The sequence below is a fragment of the Diabrotica undecimpunctata genome, chromosome 4, assembly GCF_040954645.1.
Source record: "Diabrotica undecimpunctata isolate CICGRU chromosome 4, icDiaUnde3, whole genome shotgun sequence".
NCBI classification, from domain to species: Eukaryota; Metazoa; Arthropoda; class Insecta; order Coleoptera; family Chrysomelidae; genus Diabrotica; species Diabrotica undecimpunctata.
Window position 1 is genome coordinate 17401394 of NC_092806.1, and position 22369 is coordinate 17423762.

A 22369-nucleotide genomic window follows, 5' to 3' on the forward strand; every position below is an offset into this window, starting at 1 on the left:
GGTGTCATCTGCATATCTTATGTTGTTAATAGATCTTTCGTTAATTATTATTCCTTCACTTTGAGATAGTAATGTTTCTTCAAAAATGGCTTCACTATATACATTAAATAGTAATGGGGGCATAATACATCCCTGCCTAACTCGTCTACTGATTTTAATTTCTGAACTGGGTTCATTATCTATAACGATGTGTGGTCTTTGATTTTAGTAGAGGTTTGTTATTATTCGTAAGTCCTTATGATCTATATTTTTTGCGTTTAGAATTTGGACTAATTTTTCATGTCTTACTTTGTCAAATGCTTTTTCAAAATCAACGTAACAAACATGCATATCAAGATTCATATCCATGCATCGTTGAGCTAACACATTAAAAGCAAATAACGCTTCTCTGGTTCCTAGTCCGTTTCTGTATCCAAACTGACTATCATCTATTCCTTCTTCCAGTTTTTTTATTTATACGACCATGTATTATTTTCAGGAATAATTTGAGAATGTGACTTATTAGTGATATTGTTCTGTATTCACTGCAATATTTAGCGTTTGTATTTTTAAGGATAGCACAAAAGGTGGAGAGTAACCATTGTTTCGGTATGTGTCCTGTTTTATATACTGAGTTAAATAAGTCTAATATAATGTCTAAGGTTTCATCATTTATGCATTTTAAGGTTTCTAGAGGGGTTTGGTGTGGACCTACTGCTTTACCATTTTTGCTGTTTTTTAATGCCATTTTATTTTCCTCTTTTAATATCTTTAAAACAATATCCTCTTTTATTTCTATCTCCATCTGTTCTGTTCTATCTTCTTTGAACAGTTCATTGATGTATTCTGCCCATCTCTTTAATTTGTCGTTAGTATTCAACACAAGTTTCCCATTTGCATCTTTCAGTATTCCCGGATTTCTTGTTCTATTGTTGTGAGTTAATTCTTTAATTTTTTTATGTGTGTTAAAACTATCATGTCTTTTCTGGTATTCTTCTATTTCTGTGCATTGTTCTTTTAACCATTGTTCTTTCACATTCTTAATTCTGTATTTTATTTGTTTATCCACTTTTTTGTACATCTGATTATCTTTGTTTTAAAATTTCTTCTGTCATCCATTGCTTCTTTTTATATCTGGTTGGTATTAAAATTTCTTTTTGACATTTATCTATTTCTGTCTTTAATAATACCCATTTTTTATCCGTCTCAGTGTTTGTAGAATTTGTTCTTTAACATTTATTAATCCGTTGTTGATTTTATCTGCCAGGCGTTGCCTTATGTGTAAGTTCCTTAATTTACTTGTATTGATTTTTGCATTTGTTGTTCTTCGTTTTATTATTTTTGGTCACTACTGGGTTGTGATCTGATCCTATGTCGGCACTTGGGTAGGTTTTTGCGGATATAATTGCGTTCCTGTATCTTTGTCTAACTAATACATAGTCTATTTGGTTTCTTACAATTCTCTCTTCTTGATCTGCTGGTGATATCCAGGTATATAGTCTTCTCTTTGGCATTTTGAATAATATATTAGCTATAACAAAATTAATGTTATGGCAAAATTCGATAAGCGTGTCACCCCTTTCGTTTCTGTTGCCCAGACCATATCCTCCTGTACATTCTTTTACTTTTTCTTTCCCAATATTTGCGTTAAAGTCTTCCATTATAATAATTGTTACATCTTGCGTTTTAATGGATTTTCCGTCGACCATCCATTTATGATTAATTTTAACACCCTCAAAATCATTGATTAATGACCCCTATTAATGAATGATTTTCTATTAATGAACGATTTTATTATAGGCAACACAACATACATTGCTTGTATAATAATTTAACCACATTTAACGCTCTGTGATTGGCAGTGACCTATGGTGTAGGCAACCAAACATATAGGTACCTATTTATATTCCCACTAAAACAATTATTTAAAATGACATAGCCGCTGTAAGTACTGTCTGTCATTGTATGTCATTATTTATCGTTAGGTAAATAAAAATTTAAACTAAGATATTTTTATTTCTGAAAAGTTCGGTCGACGGAAAAGTTTTGTAACGAACTCGTGAATTAAAATGGCGATTAACAATCTCGAACATTAACGCACTCGCTTCGCTCGCGCGTTAATATATCTCAATTGTTAATCGCCCTTATTAATACACTTGTTGGTTAAATAACTATTAAAATGTTGTCTAGGTCTCCGTAGAAAGTTTTAATATCGCTCTCTGGTTTGTCTTAATTGTAAGAGTATAATTCTGTTAGAGTATGGAGTGAAATTTATTACAGCTTGATTAACGTTTTTGTTTAATATTATCCCGACACCACATCTGTGCGAACCATCTTAACTTCCTGAATAATGTATTGTTTTATTTTATTAAAATTCTTGTTCTTAGTTTTGTTAAAGTTTTAGTAGGTGCTATTCTGAATGAAGGCCGCATATTCATGGTGAATCTAGGATACCACGTAAGATACACTCGTATTTTTTCTACTTTGCTACTGTTTTGTTAAGATAAAAAGTAGATATTTTATTTTTATAGCATTTGGTTATTAAAAGAAAAAGGAGAAGTTGAATAATGAAATATCTACCATATATGAAAAAACTGCTTACAAATCAATTCAAAATTAAAGTTGTTTAAAGTTGTAAGAAGAAGTGTTAGGCATTAATTTTTTTTTAGATCTACTAATGACAGAAACTAACACAAAAATTACTGCCAAAGGAATGAAAATGAGGTTGCTTAAAATTCAATGGTAAACGAGTGTGTCAAACAAACAAAACAAACAAACAAACAAAAACAGAAATTCTGTTTTTATATATATTTAAACGATTTCCGAAGTAGAAAATCAAAACGTCAAAACAAAAACTTTCAAAAGCTTTAAACCAGCATTAAATATTTAAACCCTGAATTTTCATGCAATGAAACTTTGATGAATCTCGAGTTAGTAGGTATTTCTATTTGGGCGGGTAGAGCTTTACAAAAAACATAAAGAACTTGATAATACCACAATTTTTATATAACGTTAAAATTTTAATAACTATAATGGATCTGTTGCTACTGAAGTATTTGATGGTATTTTTCTTCTCAATATAGTAAGGTAGGTAGGTACAGGGTATGGTATAGGGTATCGGGTGGATACATGGATTTCTCCAGCCAGTAAGCCGACACAGGCTGTCATGCGCTTAACTACTCCTCTCTATGGGACCAATAGATCTATAACCTTTGACAACTGGTTTACATCTATAGAGCTGTTAGAGGTATTGAGAAGTAAAGGTCTAACTTGCATTGGAACTCTCCGTAAGAATCGTAAGGAAATTCCTCCTATCTTCTAATCCAATTTACGGTTTTATAAAACATATTACTTTACTTTCACACAACAACTACAAATAAAGTCGTAATTTTGGTATCATCATCTCATCACGCAGCTACTGAGGATACAAACACTAAAAAACCACACATACTAGTAGATTATAATTCAACAAAGGGTGGTGTCGATTCAATGGACGAAAAATGTGCCAAATTTACAAGCAGTCGTCGAACTCGCCGTTGGTCTATGGCTATTTTTTCAGAATGTTTGATAAAGGCACAGTAAATTCTTATATTCTTTATGAGTCTTGTCAAAATAATACTCATTTAGAAAGGGCCCAATTTTATTAAACAACTGGCATTTTAATTTATCCATCCATCCATCCATCCAATGGCACTACAGCCCAAATCGGGCCTTGGCCTCCTTCAACAGGCTTCTCCAATCATCTCGATTTACCGCTGTTCTTTTCCATGAACGCGTTCCCAGGCAGTTCCTGGCATCCTCATCGACTTCGTCTTCCCATCTCTTTTTAGGTCTTCCAACAGGTCTTTTTCCCTGCATTCTTGCATTTAATAATTTTCTGGGGATTCTATTCTCACGCATGCCGACCACGTGCCCTGCCCACCGTAGTCTCTGCAGTTTAGTGTGTTGTGTAGAGTTGGTTCGCTATATTGCTTGTATATTTCTCTATTATACCTAATTCGCCAGTTGTTGTTTTCACTTATTGGGCCCAGAATCCTACGTAATATTTTTCTTTTAAACACATCTAATGCATTGGCAGATTTCTGTGTCACCACCCATGTTTTACAACCATAACTTACTATAGGCTTGATTATTGTTGTATAGACCCAGAGTTTGGTTTTACGGTGTACGTCTCGCGATTTGAATATGTGGCCCATCGCGAAATAGGCTTTATTTGCCAGCATAAGCCTTCTATTTATTTCTGGTTCTTCTTCATTGCTTGCGACCAGATCCATTCCTAGGTATGTGAATCTATTTACATGTTCTATATCGTCAATAAAGTGTTGTTGCACCGGCTATTTGGTCTGGTTTGTATGAGTAGTTTTGTTTTATTTGTATTTATTGCTAGCCCTACTGCTTCCGCACTCTGTTTCAACTCAACGTATGTTTCTTCCGCTGCATTCACTGTTCTGCTCATTATGTTTATATCATCTGCGTATGCTGCTAATTGAGTAGACTTGTTTGTAAGTATGTTATTTCCGCTCACCGTCAACCGTCTAATTACATATTCAAGAACAAGATTAAAGAGCGTTGGAGCTAGTCCGTCGCCTTGTTTCAGTCCTTGCGTTATCGTAAACGCATCAGTGATTTGTCCCTGAATACATACCTGTGCTTTTGTTTCTGTCATTGTCATTTGCACTAGTCGTATTAATTTTGATGGTATGCCAAATTCTTTCAATATATCTATTAGGTAGAATTTTAATTTATCCAACCTCAGCTAAACACAAGACTAGAAAGTTCCTCTTTACCTAGAAAACTAAAGTTGAGCATATGCGAGATACTGGGTATAGATGAACCTCAACGACGTCCAGATAGTCCAGTAAGAGTGGAAAATTAGAAAAATGAAAGAACTGTTCTTACTGTCATTATAAAAAAGAAGAAGAACAGCTTATGTATGCTTTCATTGTCAAAAACCAATTTGCTTGGAATGTGCGAAAAAGATTTGTTTGGAGTGCGCTACATTCTACCAACTTTAGTAACTGTCAGTTTTTTTTTGTTAACATTTTGTAAAAATCTTATTATTTTAGTATTTCTTACTCTTTGCTTAACTCGATTATAAATTTTTATTAAGATTCTTTAATTTGTTTAATTTTTATCACACTGTTTTCAGACGTAAAAATGTACACAAAAAATCGATCTATTCTTGCTATAATGTTTTTTTTTAATAAATACAGATAAATCATATTAATTACTGTATTTCTTAGATCACTAATACTTTCAGTAAGTCATCGCAATATTTTTTTTGGATTAAAATATTTAACAAAAAAAAAATATATCCACTAAAATGTCAAACCCGTCTGTCAGGCGGTTAGTTAGTGTTTACGCCATTGATTTAAAAAGTTAGTAATTAAGGGTTAAAATTGATAGATAAAAAGGATATAAGTTTTTGACGAGTATTCGAAATGAGAACTTTTACAGTGTTTTTAACAAATCTTGACCTAAATCTTGACTCTTCCCGTAAACGCCTACACCTACATTCACCATTTACTTACCTCTAAAAAAATATCACTGAAACTTAACACAACTAAAATAATAGTTCCAATCCTAAAAGCATTTAAGGTTAACGAGATGTATATTAGCAGTATGGCAACACTGTGGTGCACCAGATTTTCGTGGAAATCCTTGCGTCTCACACCAAGAACGATAGTGATCAACAGCGACCAATAGAAAGCCAGATTAATCACGTAATATAACCATATCTCGTTGGTAATTTTTTGATGCGGAAAATCAGACCTAAAAAGAGAAATTATTTATATATGTAATTGTTGAAATTTATTCTTTAATTATATGATTTGTTTAAAATAACAAACTTCATTATATTTAAATCGTTTATTTATGAAAGACCTCATGTCACCTTTTTTTCAAATCTTCTTTTAACTCAGAAAATGATAACCCATATGTCCGCACACCGTTTGCTCATGAAAAGCCTTATGTCTTTTTTTTCCTTTACTAGATATTTTAGTTTAAAATTATTGATTATTTATGAAAGGCCTCATGTCATTGACACAAAATAAATAACAATCAGAATGCCCACTCTCAGATGCCGTCTTTGAAGTTTATCAGCACGCGATCGCCATACTTTAAACGGAAACAGACTCGAATTGAGAAATTTGTGACAAGCTACGACAGAACTGTAATTAAAATTTTTAGAGATTAATAGTTTAGTACATTTGAAATAATTTAATCTATTCCTCAACTAAAAGTACGAATAAAATATTGCATATTATGTCTATAGTTGCCCTAAATAAATTAAATTGACTTAATTTTTTATGCACACCATATAAAATGTCACTGAACTGCACTGGTTCCGTTTAAAACATGGCTGATTCCGTCTGTGCGAACGAAATGCGTGTACTTATTTTTTCAAGCAGAATGGGCATTCTGATTGTTTATTATTCTGTGTCATTGACAACTGGCTTTTCATAAATAAAAGCACTATTGGCAACATTGCGCTTCCAGCTGATTGTTGACAGATATTTACTGTTTGGAGATTAATTGTTGTTGTTGTTTTGCGTTATAATCAACTGTTAAAAAATAATAATAAAATAAAATAGTGTTCTTTAGTTTTTGTTAAAGTGATTCAACTTATGTTTTGAAATAATGTCAGAGAGTAAGTGTCGTTAAAATAGAAGCAGATATCATGCAGTGAAAGAGAGATGTTCGTTACCCTGAAGAATATAAGGTTAATCGGATTAAGGACGCTATATGTCGTGCTGAAAAATATATAAATTAAAGAGGAAATATTGTCGAACCACGCAAAATAAGATCATGCTCGTAAGTTTCGTTTTATAGTACAATGTACTATTTCAGACACGAAATAAGATAATAAATTAGAAGAAAAGGACCAAGTTGAAATTTTAGGCAGAGGGGAAAACTTTTTAAACAAAAATAAGCAAGATCTTTTTAACCAGTCCTTAATCGAATCAGAGCCCATACAGCAGAAGAGGTCAAGATTAAAACAAAACACTTCCGAAGATGAAGGTGCAAGACTTTCATCGAAGATAAAGGTACAAGAAGGTGCGAAAATAAGCAAAACCTTTTTTACCAGTCCTTAATAGAAGCAGAGCCCATACAGCAGAAGAGGTCAAGATTAAAGCAAAACACTTCCGAAGATGAAGGTGCAAGACCTTCATCAAAGATAAAGGTACAAGAAGGTGCGAAAATAAGCAAGAACTTTTTTACCAGTACCAAATAGAAGCAGAGCCCATACAGCAGAAGAGGTCAAAATTAAAACAAAACACTTCCGAAGATGAAGGTGGAGATGTTTGTTTTAAGCCGAAACATTCTGTTAAAAGTTCTTTTAAATTCTATACCTTGCTTCGTGAGAAAAGGATCAACGACTGCAAAAACGCTTTTTTAAGTCTGCACGGTATTGGTGAAAAATAGTAAGAAGACTCCAAGATCTTCTTGTGAAAGGTGAGTCTCTTAGAGATTTAAGAGGCCAACAGATGAATCGGAAGACCCTTCCACAAGAATATAAGGATCTTGTAAAAGAACGCATTTAGTCATTCCCATTGAAAAAAAGTCACTATTCGTCTACGGAAATAGATGCACATAAAAAAAATGTTCAATTTGTTCCACGAGAAATATAATGAATTGAACGTGAACTATAGTTTTTATTAAAAACTTTTCAAAGAACATTTCAATTATAGATTTGGAAGGCCCCACTTTGACACTTGTTGCGAATGCAAACTGCTAAATAAAAAATCCTCAGTTGAATGAAACAGCCAAACGAGTTACAGTTGCGCAGCTACTTGTGCATAAGAGGCGTAGCAAAAAATTTTATTCATCCTTTCGACAGACGAAAAAATACTGTGCCGAACATGAAAATGCGATGCTTTTATGTTTTGATTGTATGGCAAACATATCGCTTCCTACGATTCCAGTACAGGAAATATATTACTTGACAACTGTCCGTCTATCCGTTTGGCATCCACAATAGTAATAATGACACTGCAATATTTTATTTATACCACCAGGGAATTGCTGGAAAGGGAAGTAATGAAGTTTAGTCTTGCTTAAAGAGGTATATTGACGAGGATGTTCCAGCTAATATAGATGAGGTGTACTTATACGGTGACAACTGCACCAGACAAAATAAAAATCACACGACGATAGGGTTTTTAATGCAACTTACAGATAGTGGAAGATTCAAAACAGTTGTCTATAGACTTCCAATAAGGGGACACTCCTATTTGCCATGTAATAGGGTCTTCGGATTTGTAAAACGGAACTTAGATGGACGGATGATAGATTATACACTATGAAAGACATATCAGAAATAATACTTTCATTTACAAAACAGAGGAAGTTTACTGTGTATTTAGTGGAAAATGCAGATTTTTTGGAATTTTAAAGTTAGTGGCCCAAATTTTTCAAGAAAAATACTGTTTCAGATGAAGGTAACATTGAGAAAAACAAAAAAAAGTAAATGTTTACTATTTCTTCCTACCACGAATTAACTTGCGAAAGAAAAGGATTGGTTGTTGAGGGATGAAACGAAAAGAAGAAGAATTAACACCACCTTAACGGTTGAGGGATGACAGACGAAAAGAAGAAGAATTGACGCAATCTTTACGTTTGAGGGATGACAGACGAAAGAATAAGAATTGACGCCATCTTCACGTTTGAACGATGACAGTTGACATGACAGTTGACATGACAGTTGACATGACAGTTGACATGACAGTTGACATGACAGTTGACAGCTGTCAGCCACCATCTTGTGACGTCAGAGTGGGAGTGGAGGGGGGTGGCCCAGGTGTCGCATATCATGTAAAACAAGCCTTTTGTTTACGAAAGGCCTTTTGTCAAATATTTTCAATAATAAAAAAATACAATATTAATATTAAAAGGCGTAACTAACATGATTTATTTTTAGTTTTAATGTCCTTAATATGTTTCGAAAAATCAGAAGAGTATAAAATGGTTTTTCATAAAACTAAACAGTTTTTTGTTGTTTCCCAAAATTTTCATTTTGAGACAAGAGGCCTTTCATAAATTAACGTTTTATTTTTAGAAAAAACAAAAAATCTGATAAAATATAATTAATACTATACAGTCCGCCGTATTAGAAAATACTTGGAAACCAAAATTTTTTAAATCGTGCAAGCCGTTTCGAAGATAATTGAGACGTATCATATTAAAAACCTCAGTTTATATATTCTGTACTAGTCTATTATCCAGAGTTAATATGTAAACCTTAATAAACATGATTAAATATATCCGATCACCTTTTAATACAATCTTCCTTTATATAACAGTGCAGTTATCATTAGCAACTATTAACCCAAATTAAAATTCGTAATGTTCAAATAAGTGAAAGACTTCGAGCTGTCTGGTTAATCAGCATTTTATTAGAGATTTAGCCCTGCTCTCTTCGCTTTTCCATGATCCCGGGGGAAATATTTTTTTACTTTTTCCTTTTAAGTAACGATTGTATTAAACCTTCATGCTGAATTTTAAGTAGGGACGTGTTTAATAACTCAGATTTTTAATAATTCTATTTACAAGGGAGAGTTCGTCGAGGTGTACAGTGTTAGCCGAAATGTTTGCACAATATCTAATAAAGTTTTTATTCGAGTTTTAAAAAATTAGATTTTAATACACTGTTAAATGAACAGTGTATGATAGGTGATATTGACACAGTTGACGAACCATAAATATGCAGTGAAACCAGCGTTTTAGCTTTAATTGGTAACACAAATAGTTAACACAGGTAACACAAATTATTTTTATAATCACTAACCGAATAATTTAGAATTTTAATATTTAACACTGGATTGCTACACTTATTTTCTGAACTCTATCTGCTGCTTGCGGTATAGTGGTACCTCAAATAAACTCGACCTAAAAATATTTATATATGTATATTTAACAACGTATGATACTATACTTACTTTCCTTGTCTGGAACACCAACAGCTTTAAATTTTGTGTTTCCAATGGTTGGCCACACAGATGGCCCTGTCATTCGTTAAGAATAGGTCTTCTTTTGTGCAGGTCTCTCTCATCTCTGTGCATGATATTAGATGGTGACTATTTTGAATCGCGCCACAGTCGCAGATATCGTCCTCCTAGTATCCCCATTTCTTTAGGGTACTAACACAACGTGAAACGCCAGTTCCTAGTCTGTTTAGCGCTTTCCATGTGGGATCTGAGGGAGCAAAATGGGTTGTAGCTGACGCTTACCATAGGTGTATTCGGCGCGTCTTTGGCTCTTCGGAAGGGATCGTGATTTTTTCAGAAATCTTTTCCGAGATCTTAATCTACTTGGCTGAGCTTGGTGGTCATACAAGGGGTGTCTTCGATCCGTCTCCTGCTTTTTTTGTTCTATCTCTGACTGTCTTCTGATAGCAGGTGGAGCAATTCCAACTATAGGGGAGACCTCTTCGATAGGTATTGGTTTAAGGCAACCAGATATTATACGAACCGTTTCATTTAACGCAACATCGACGTTTTTAGCGTGAGCAGAGTTTTTCCACACTGGTGCTCCAAACTCAGCGGCAGAAAAACATAATGCTAAGGCAGAAGTACGGGGAGTGTGTGGTTGTGCTCCCCATTTTGTGTTTGTTAGTTTGCGGATGATATTATTTCTAAATAATATCATCCGGTGATAAAACAGAGTTCTATCAAGACGTACGCCGAGGTATTTTGGCGTTTCATTGTGTTTAAGTATCTGACCACGCCATTCCACATTCAGTGTCCTTCGGGCATGCTTGTTGCTAAGGTGGAAAGCACACACCTGGGTTTGTGTAGGATTTGATTTTAGATGGTTGTCGTCATAGTCTAGTGTTTAGTCTTCTAGGGCATCTGTCAGTTTTACTTCGACTTCATTGAAGGTACTTCTCTAAGCTGCCACAGCTGTACCATCCGCGTAAATAAACTGTCTTGTTTGTTGGTTTTTGGATTGGTCGTTGGTGTAAATGTTGTATAGCAATGGCGCGAGGACACTTCCCTGTGGGAGTCCATTTTTTGAAGCCTCCACCGACTGTTCTTGGACTGGAGCGTTACGTAGAAGCGTTTATTCTAGAGAAGATATTTCATTAACCGTTAGTCGAAAATCCTTTGTAATTTCATAGAGTTTACCAGCAGCCGTTGATGGTTAGCTGTATCATCTCTATAACTGGTTTTTATCATAACAACGTATGATAAAAACAAGTGATGGATTCGAGCTTTACTTGATGGAAATTCATTTTATATATCAATAAAACACTGAAATTTCAAAACTTCTCAAGTGATCTATTTTTGGTATGTGCATATATTTTATATTCTTTAACGGAATATGTTGAGGAGGGTAGAACTGTTTGTTTCAAGTTGATCATTCAGAATTATCTTTTTGCTTTTTAATTTGTTAATTTTCATATATTCTAATATAGCTTAAGGCCTTTATTTTGGATGTGAAAAATTTGAAATTCATCCTTAAAAGAATGATTATGATTTAGAAGGTGAAGTGCGTATGTAGAATCTGTTTTTCTAGTATAGAATCAGTTTGACCGATGTAAGTTTTTAGGCAGTCGCCACATTTAAGTTTGTATAGACCACTGTGTAAGTATATTGGTGGAGATACGTAGACGATATACTGGTATGTTTTACAGGAACTAAAAGGCAACTTTACCCATTTTCGTCTTGTATAAATTCACTGCATAGTTATATTGAATTTACAATAGAAACAGAACAAAATCAATCCATATTTTTTTTTGGTTTAAAAATTATCAGACATAAAAACAAACATGAGTTACCCGTATTTCATAAATCTACCCAAACTGACTCGACTATCAGAGAAAAAATCTAGTACGTTCTGCACGATTATATATACAGGAAAAATATCAACAAAAATAGTCAAATACGTAAAAAAGAAAGAAATAACACTTTTAGAACAAACAACAACTTATGCAAATATATTAAAAACAAAAAGAGCCAAAATAAAAAGCACTTGCACAGTGCTGTATACAAACTTCAATATGGCGACTGCCCAAAAACTTACAGCGGTCAAACTGGTAAAACTTTTAACAAGCATACAGCAGAACATAAAAGGGCTTTTAATAATAGAAAAACAGATTTAACATACGCACTTCACCTTCTAGATCATAGTCATTCGTTTAAAGACGAATTTTAAATTCTTCACATTCAAAATAAAGACCTTAAGCTATCTTTGTTAGAATCCATGGAAACTAACAAATTAAAAAACACAGACATAATTTTGAATGACCAACTTGAGACAAACAGTTCCTCAACCCATTCCGTTAAAGACTATAAAGTGTAAACACATACCAAAAATATATCACTGAAGAAAGGGAGTCTGCCGAAACAGCAGTAGTGATAAGATATTTTAATAAATTTTGTGGAAGTTTTGAAAACAAAGTTTTCAGTGTTTTATTGTTATATATAAGATAAAAACATTCTTAAGATTTCTCTGCTAATAGTTTAGCTTCTTTCCTTCCTGTCTCAGCAGCGAGTCCTGTGCTTACCTTTCGTCTGCATCTTTCTCGTAAGATGCCCTAATTATCTAAGTGTCTTTGTCCTAATTTTTGTGCTATTACAACGTATTTTTTTCAAATGTTACATTTCAAAATTATAACCAATCCCATTTTTATAAATATGTCTTGTTAATAAATGAATAATTCCCGTATTTTTGATTAAAGATAAAGATAAGTAAAGATTAAAGATTACTTAAGAGAAACAATTACAAACATTACTTACCTTCTGACGAAATCGATTCTTATCGTTAAAAAACAATATCTTTTCGAATGTTTGTAGTATTTCTAATTTTTTTTCGCTTATTTCTGTACAGCTTAATATAACATTAGATCCTTTTGAAAAATAATGCACAGATTCAAATTAGTTATGATATTTTCCATACTTTCATTAAGCGCATGAAAACTATTTTTTAAACTTATGTTCTTGACATATGATAAGTAGAAATGTAGCCACTTTATTGCATTAAAAAATATATTTAGATAATATACTAATAATACATAAAATTCTTTATCTTAGATTGTACAAGACGACTTGTAACTTGGTTTCCTATAATCTAAAATTTTAGTAGTTAACAAACCTTAAAAACAAATTATGTCTTTTTAATAAACATATTCGTTTATAATTGTTATAACTTTGTTATAAATAATATTTTAATTATATTTACGGTCTTGTTTTAAAGCTGGTAGTTCTTCCTTTAATTTGATCTATTATAAAGTTACTTTACTAAAAATGCAACCGAGTTACAAATAGAAAATTCCCTAAATGTCATAATTGTATTAGTGGAATGTTTTGCACTAATTTTGCAATATTTACAGTTCCAATTATTGAATCAAGGTTTACCAAACATCATTGTGTAGGTTTGTTTTAAAGGAACAAATTTAATTGAATAAACAATTAAATTGTTTATAACAAACTCCCGTCACTTTTGAAGTAAAAGCAAGTTTAAATTTCTAATTCAGCGGGGCAGAATAGATAAAAATAGGCTCTGAAACTTCACGGACTTTAAACGGTTTAAGCTGCCAGTTTTATTTTATTTTTGTAAATGACCACTATGACTATGAATTAATTATTAATTTTAATATTTGGAGTAAAAGTTTTCTTTTTGGCGGAACACAAACAAATAGCCAAATAAGTTTCTATTACTTACCAACATTCACTGATATTCCAAAACCACGATTTATTCCATAATATTTTCAAACCATGAATAACACAATAAGTATAAAATGCAAGATTCCAGCAGCTTTTACAAAATTTTTCTAATTTTCTGGTTTTCATGGATTTTTGTCTGTAGAAATTTTCAGAAGAAAAGTCCAAATATTTGCTGAGATTATATACCTAAAAAATCAGATAAGCAAATATTTTAATGAAGATCGAGTCATCTAAAAGAATTGTAATTCGGATGGTAATTAGGATTCACAACAAATAAAATGATTATATACTATTTAAATGGGAATAATCCACAGTTAAAGGTTATTGACGTTTCAATTTCCACTTCGGAAATCGTTCTCAAAATACAAACATTAGTTATAATGTTTGTATTAACGAGAACGAGAGACCGAGAACGATAAATAAAAGAGCAGCTCTTATCACAACAAACGGAATACGGCAAAAAAATTAGAAGTCGCAAAAGAAAATTACAGTTTGACGAAGCAGATACAGAAGAGATCCTTACACTGCAAAATAAGATTAGAACCCAATTGCTGTATAAAACAATTGATTATTTGGTAAATAATCTGAAATACATCACTTTCTCATTTTTATTTTCTCTGCCTCTTTCAGAGGATAACGTGATTTCAGACCAAGCGTCGGTATTAGTGAATATTTATTCGAATGACTTGGATGTATCTCTAGCAAGTGAGTGTATTCAATTAAAATATTTTATAATGTCACTACTGGGCCAAGTTGAGTATAAAAATCCAACAACTCACAGTGCTACTTTTGTGATGGAGCTTTTGTATAGAAATAACATAATTGCAAACTTCTTAAACGTAGAAATAGCACTAAGAATTTTCTTATCGTTGATGGTTACTAACGCAACTGGTAAAAGATCACATTCCACTTTAAAACGAGTCAAAAATTATTTGAAAAATACGATGACGGAAGAAACATTAAATTCGTTGCTGTTTTAAATATTAATATTGATCTGCTTAGAAAATTAGATTTTAATAAAATTAAAATAAACTTATGTTAATTTACTTTATAATTTGTAAGTTTGTGCCTTTGTGGCTTTTTGTATGTTTGTAATCAATTACCTAATAATATTAAAATAGTTTTAATAAATTGTTAACCTAAGACGCATCTATACCTACTGGAGAGTGGCGGTATAGTATGACTTAGCCCCCGGCGGTCCATGAACTAAATCCGGCACTGGATAAAATCACGTATATTATTAAACTATGTTTAGGCCTGATAAATGAAACAACACCCCAAGAAACTAAAAAGAAAAATAATAAAAAAATTAACTACGTTACAATTTTGAGACGCTTTCTCTCTCTTTTCATTTGCACGCACAGTTAGAAACAACGATACGTCACTGATTTTTATATATTAATGGTGGACCTTTACATTCGCAGAATAATCCGCGAGATTAAATATCCACCTACTTCGCTCTACTTTTATCTAAAACATGGTTTTGCCCTTTTTCTACTTTTGCATTGTATTGCATTTACCTACTGTATAAAATATCAAAAAATTTACTACTAACAGTATAATAGTTTGTCTGTAGGTATAAATAAAAGCATCTGAATGATATCGATATGACTTTGTGATACGCTTTTACGTATTTATTGATTTATAAATGCTGCATAAAAAGAAAAACCTTAAGGACGTGGAAACACCTATCAAATATTTATCTAAGTTGGGAGGATGTTGCTTTACTTCCGTCAGATGACGTAGCCCTAAAGATATTTAAAAAAGAATCAAAGCTGTAGCGTTACAAATATTTTTCTTTTAAGATATATTCCTTGACCCAGATACTAACACAGAAAAAAACATAAGGAAACTTTTGAAAAAAAGCTATATAAAAGTATCTAATTATAAAGAATATTGGTTTCGATTAAGTATAGCGATAGTACTGAATATAACCTACAAAATAGAGACGAATATCTTAAAAAACAGCATAGAAAAGTTTTCTGAAAATACCTATTACAAGTCATAAAGTCTGTTGAGAAGTGAAATGGGAATAGATATCTCAAATCATTTTTTTAAATTCAATGTCTACAATATTCTGGCTACATGGGCAAGAAACATTTATTTTGTTATATATTTTGACATGTAGAGAGTTACTCCAGTGAGTAACCTTCTTAAAAGTACTCTAAACTTAAGATTTTATTAATTTGAGCGGACTATTGAATTCACTAAGTTTAATTAGGACCTAAAGGCAGGTTAGACAGTCTACGCACTTCGAAAAAGTCGGTCGTTCATATTTATTTGTCTGGCCAGAACATTAGGATGCACAAACACTCGTTTACAGTATTTTTCACTAACACGTTGTATGGTTTTTGATGAATTCAAGGGGGATGCCGTGCTGACTAACCCAGTTGGAAACATTATATGACACCTTCACTATGGTCCGCAGTAGCTTATTTTGGAATCTCTTTAAGATGTTTATATTGGAGATACTGGTGTGTCCCATAACTAGATCCCATAAGTCCAAATAAGCTTAATGATGGACTTTCATGTCCAACGATCTGGTCGACCAACAATTAGTGATGACAAAAAAATTTATATAATTTCAGAAATGGTAGTGAACCCTATTTCTTCTACAGCCCAAGTTGCATCTATCTATGAAATCAGTCAAAAGACAGTACACCGGTGTTGGCTGAAAACAAATTTCATCCATACAAATTAGAAATTGTGCACCAACTGTCAGATGATGACTCCGACCGAAGACTAGAATTCTTTGAAAATATGTCCAATAAAATAAACCAACAGCCCGATTACATAAAAATAATTTGTTTAAGTGACGAAAGTACTTTTTCTTCCAATGGAAGTCTTAACACTTCCATTGGAAATCGGTGTTAACACTTCCAAATATAGTTGAGCCTGTTTTTCTCAATACTAACTTTACCAGTGAAGTGTATCTGGAGATGTTACAAAATGCGATTGAACCGTTAATACTTAAAATTCTGGACGATATATCAGATGAATTCGTTAACTTGCAAATAACATTTCCACAAGATGGTGCTCCTGCACACCATTATGGTGTAGTAAGACGTTACCTAGATGAGGAATATTATGGTAAATGGATTGGACGACAAAGTACGATATAATAGCCAGATCGGTCACCGGACCTCACACCATTAGATTTTTTTCTGTGGGGATACTTGAAATCTAAAGTTTAAGCTACAGCAACCGACAATATTGACATTTTAAAACAACGAATGGTTAAAGAATATAGAGCAATTGCCCCCGACATATTTGAACGAGTATGGCAAGAGTTTAGAAATAGGATACATTATTGTCAGGAAGTAGATGGAGCGAATTTTGGACACTTACTATAGGAACTGATTGTTAAATATTTATTAATTAAATGAGAAGCTACAATTTTGGAATTTATTTAATTTATTCTTCAAAATAAACTTAAACTCAAATAAAATTAGTATAGTTGAATAGGTATTTTCAATTCCTTTTAAACGAGGTATCACTTGCTATATGATCCCATTTAAAATTATCTGTCACATTGGCGCTATAACATCATCTCTCACTATTACGTCACCTGTTGTGACTATTAGTTAAGAAGCCTACGTCTGTTTATTACCTCCCTCCAAATTTTACTCTTGTAAGTTCAACGGTTCAAAAGATATGAGGGGAGGGGAACGGACTTTTGACTAGCACTGTATAATAAAACGTTGTTATCCAAGAACAATTTTGATTTGAAGCCAACAAGCCAATACATATTTCGTAGTCTAAATGCATGCCGAGTTATTTGAGATATTTGGATTAAGGGAGTTAACAATTATCAATATATACAGAAGGTCATGATTCTCTTCGTTGCGCAAACTTTACTTGAAGAGAATTAAGTGCCTGATGATGGATATGTGTGGGATGCCAAAATAGCAGTACCATCTGCATACGTTGCTACTGTAGATAGTCTTGTCGGAATTTCAGCTATATACAAGAGATATAGTATTGGGCCAAGGAGTTTGCCTTGCGGAACGCCTGAATATATAGGATTTATTTTAGTATACTGTATTTTTTCTTTCACCAGGAAGTGTATATTTTCTAGATAGAATTTTTAGAGCTTGAAATAAGGAAAGGGTAGGAGCTTCTTTAGTTTTATTTGCAGTCTTAGTTTTCTTCTTCTTCGCGCGACTAGGATTACTCCTGTTTGTCTGCCTCTTATTCTGTTTCAGTCGTTGTTGACTGTACATTATCTTTCCACCTTTTTGGCGGCCTTCCAACGGGCCTTCTGCTATACGGCTTGTTGTTTTTAGAGATGTTCGCTAATCTATCTGGTCCCATTCGGTTAACATGTTCGTTCCAGTTTTTTTTTCTTGTTTTTATCCACCTGTTAATATTTTGAACTTTTGCATTGTTCGCGTATACTTCTGTTGGTTTGTCTGTTTCTTAATGATATGCCCACTATATTGATCTTAATACTTCCATTTCAAAATTGTTGATTTGTTGTTTCGTCTTTCTTGTATCGGTCCTTGTCTCCGCTGCATATGTTAGGATTGGTCTAGGATTGGTTATTTGCAGTCCTGTATATAAAATCTTATTGAATGCTTGAGAGATAGTAATGAAAGCAGCTGAGAAATACATTTTTTTTTTGGTGTTTAAATAATTTTTTTAACTAGTCTATGCACTTGTTCTATAGTGTTGTGCTGGTTACTTAAACCAAGTTGATTTTCTGGAATTATTTATCTTTACCGATTATTATTTTAAGACTTTTCACCTACAGCTTCTCAAAGAGTGTGCTGAGCATAGTCAAATAGCTTGGAAGATACATGTTCTGGATTTTTCCGGGTATAATAGTCATTAGGATTTATGGCACATATATTTATGCCATAATAAAAGCTTCTGAAGGTTGTCGTGTATACTTTACAGACCAATTTTTATATTTAAATTTACTTTTCTTAAAAAACAGCTTAATAAAGTAATTATCTTCAAATTGGATGATGGTAATTTGGCAAACTTTAATACCTATCCAATCTGCAATCTAAATTGTAACTAATTTTAACATCGGAGATGTAATGCATCTCATTCGCTCTTCCCATTATATACATGAAAACCATTATCACATAATTTGTTCGTTGAAAATGTAGATTATTGTATAAAGGGAATTTGAGTTTTAGAACTGGTAGTAGATTTCATTAGATAATAAATAAATAGATATGTTACTGTAAAACGTCTGTTTGTATGTATGTAAATATTATATTTTCTGTGGTATTTATAAAAGTTTTTTCGGACGGCAAAATTGTTGTTCTTCTGTTTTCCATCAAATTTTTCAAATGATATGTGCTTTAAAAATATGTGTGCTTTAAATACTTATTTTTTGTGCTTCATAGGTAGACAGGGCAAGTTAATCGAAGGATAATGCTAGCAAAAAATGTTATTTTGTGCTAAAAATATAGATAAAAAAATTTAATCCCAAAAACCAAGCTAAGGAAAATACTACACAGAATAGTGAGCGTAATCTGTGAGAATGGTATTTGAAGAAGACGATATAATTTCAAATTGTAGGAGACATATAAAGAAATAGTTAATGGTAGAGATCTAATATCTTTCATAAAAATAGGTATGCTTAAGTTCTTAAAGATAAAGTTCTTGTTACCCTTGCGAAATATATACAAAAAGCCGTTGGCAAATGTCCTCTCTGGTATGCCTTTGATTCACTGTACGTATTCATTGAGCCCCTACTATATATATTTCCTGCATAGCTAAAACATTTAATGTATGGTTTGGATTTACATGAAATTAAAAGCCTGTTTTCTCCACAATTTGACGAAAGGGGACTCTTAGATCTTTTGGATTGATATCGCTGATTTGTCTGTTATTTTGAGGACATTAGGAGGACATAGTAAGGGTCTCTATGGGGTTCATAAACCACATACGGCAGAGAAAAAGTTGTAAAGAACGTACTAAACATTACCGACACTTGTTTTCTAAATAATGGTTCCATCACTCATTTCAATAATTTAACAGGAAGTTTCTCAGCGATTGACCTAAGTCTATGCAATTCCAAAACACATCCTTATCTAACATGGATGTTGTAGATGATCTATATAATAGTAGCTATTTTTTCATCCTCATAACAAATAATGAAGAAAAATCGCCAGGAAGAGCACAAAAGTAAAAGATTTCTGACTGGGCCAGTTTTTGAACTGAAGTAGACCGCTAAATGAAACAAATTGCTCTGGAAATATAGATATAATGATGTAGATAGTACGTAGGAAAAAGTATAATAACTTCTAAAAGAAAATTAACACCTTGGTGGAATGAACGTTACACATCTGATGCAAAAGAATACAAAACTGCTCTTTATAAGTACCGCCACAACAAAAGTGACGAAAGAGAAAAGTAATTTAGTAACCGATGATCAAGAAATCGTTATTGTAATTGCCGAAGATTTCCATCAACGGTTTAAAAACAAGAATGTACTCAAAAAAACAAATCCTCCTGTACAATATCCTTCCCAATCTTTCAAATTTGACACTTGTGTCTTAAACACTCCCTTTATACTACAGGAACTCTTAAATATTCTTCCAACTTGCAAAAATTCAGCCAAAAATCTTCCCACATCTGCCGTTAAAATACTTCTTATACTGTACAACATAATATGAACACATAAGAAATTTCTCAATATTATGGAGGGAGTCTATCGTTATACCAATCAAGAAAAGGACAAATCCCCAAATAATCCAAATTTTTATCGTTCTATTTAACATGCATCTTGTGTAAGCTGCTAGACAAACTAATAAACAAAAGACTAATATGGTATCTAGAAAAATACAAAATTTTAGATTCAGCTCAATCCGGATTCCGTTCATTTCGAAGCACGGGTGACAATTTAGTAATTTTACAAACAGAGATCACAACTGCCTTTCAAAATAAACAAGATTTAATAGCAACTGTTTTGACCAAATTAAAAGAATACAATCATGAAATACATTATCTTTTATCGAACAGTTTTTCTCTGGTCTCCGCTTCAAAGTATTAGTTAACAGAAAAGCTTCCTCAATCAATATTTAGGAAAACAGGGTGCCTCAAGGATCAATTCAATGTTCCACTATTTATAATAACTGTCAACAATATTTGCAAGAATAAATTTTGCAATTTAAATACTTGGGTTGTTTGCTGAACGAGGGTTGGGACCTCGAGAATGAAATAAAGAGCAGAGTTGAACAAGCCAGAAATGGTTTTTTGAGGCTTCGTAAGTTTCTGACTAATCGCAAATTGGACTTCAACCTCCGATACAAGATGCTTAAGTGTTACGTGTGGCCTGTTCTCTTGTACGGAATGAAAGCATGGAAGTTGAAGGCAAGTTTCATTAACAAACTTGAAGTGTTTGAAATGTGGTGCCTGCGTCGAATGCTTAGAATATCATGGACGGACAGGGTCAGAAATTAGGAAGTACTTAGAAGAGCGGGCTTACAGGATAGGGAACTTTTTAGTTATGTAAAAAGTAAAAAGATTGCATACTTAAGACACATATTACGAGGAGAAAGATATACTTTTCAGCAACTGATACTCGAAGAAAAGATAGAGGGTAGGAGAGGTCTGGGACGTAAAAAAATGTCATGGCTGCGCAATATTCGACAATGGAGAGGAATCCACAGCTATGAAATGCTTCGCAATGCTGCTAAAAAACAGAATTATTTAATCCTGACTATTTAACATCTCACCTGACAAGATGATGTACGGTGGACGCCTACGCAAAAATGCACGGCACCTTAAGAAGAAGAATTCACAAACCAGTGAAGTACAACTTAGATGCTGACGACCTGATTTTATATAACCGCGGTAAAGATACGTTTACAACTACAAACTTATTTTCAGAACACGGGAAATAAATTAACTTCTTGGTCGGTATTAATTTTTTATCTGCTGAAAAATCAAAAGTACTTAAATTCAGTCAAAGAATACGTAGCATATTATTACCTCAAATTGCATTAAATGGTACTCCGGTCACAGTAGCTAATAAACAAAGAAACTGGGTTTAATTTTTAATAGTCGACTAAAATAGAAACCACAGATTACAAACGTCAAAGCTAATTTTTTAACTAGATTAAATCTATTAAAATCTAAAGCAAACCATCACTGGGGAGCTGATGAAGATATCCTTATTAGGGTATACAGATCTCTTATTCGTTCTGAACTAGATTATGGATAATTTGTTTAAACGCAAGGATTAAAGACCTATTTACGGTCTCTTGACATTATTCAGAATACCGCATTATGCATATGTCTCAGAGCTTTCAATCCAGTCCCGTCGAAAGTCTTCGCTGTGAAACAGGCGAACTTAGCCTTTCGCTTCGCAGGCAACAACTTGTTATGACATACTTTGCTAGAGTGTCTTCGAATCACAACAACCCTATATATAAGCCCATTTACAAACGCGATAATTGTAAGACTAACAATAACTACCAGACACTACTTCAAATTTTACTTCATCTTTCTCGACCTGTTGATTTTTACCACAGATACTCATTATATTGCCATCAACTCCTCCTTGGATTAATACCATTCCAAAAATTAACCTTTCGCTTAATAATTATCAAAAAAATAAAACCAACAGCCAAATTCTGAGGCAATCTTTCCTACAGCTGGTCAACACAAACTCATTTTATCAGAGATAATCTACACAGATGCATCTAAAACTGAGACAGGGGTCGGATATTTTGTAACTACTGTAAATATGTAGTATCATT

At 32.9% G+C, this 22369-nt stretch overlaps 1 protein-coding gene across 5 annotated transcripts in view; it reads right to left on the bottom strand.

The window, feature by feature from the left end:
* LOC140438153 (ceramide synthase 5-like) overlaps positions 1-22369 on the bottom strand; it is a 143625-nt gene that overhangs the window by 24823 nt on the left and 96433 nt on the right. For all 5 annotated transcript variants that reach the window (XM_072527866.1, XM_072527861.1, XM_072527865.1 and 2 more), the window contains exons 4-5: positions 13645-13832; positions 5511-5751 (exon numbers count right to left, since the gene is read on the bottom strand). In XM_072527866.1, coding sequence (XP_072383967.1) covers positions 5511-5751; positions 13645-13832 — 429 coding nt within the window. The remainder of the gene's footprint in view (positions 1-5510; positions 5752-13644; positions 13833-22369) is intronic.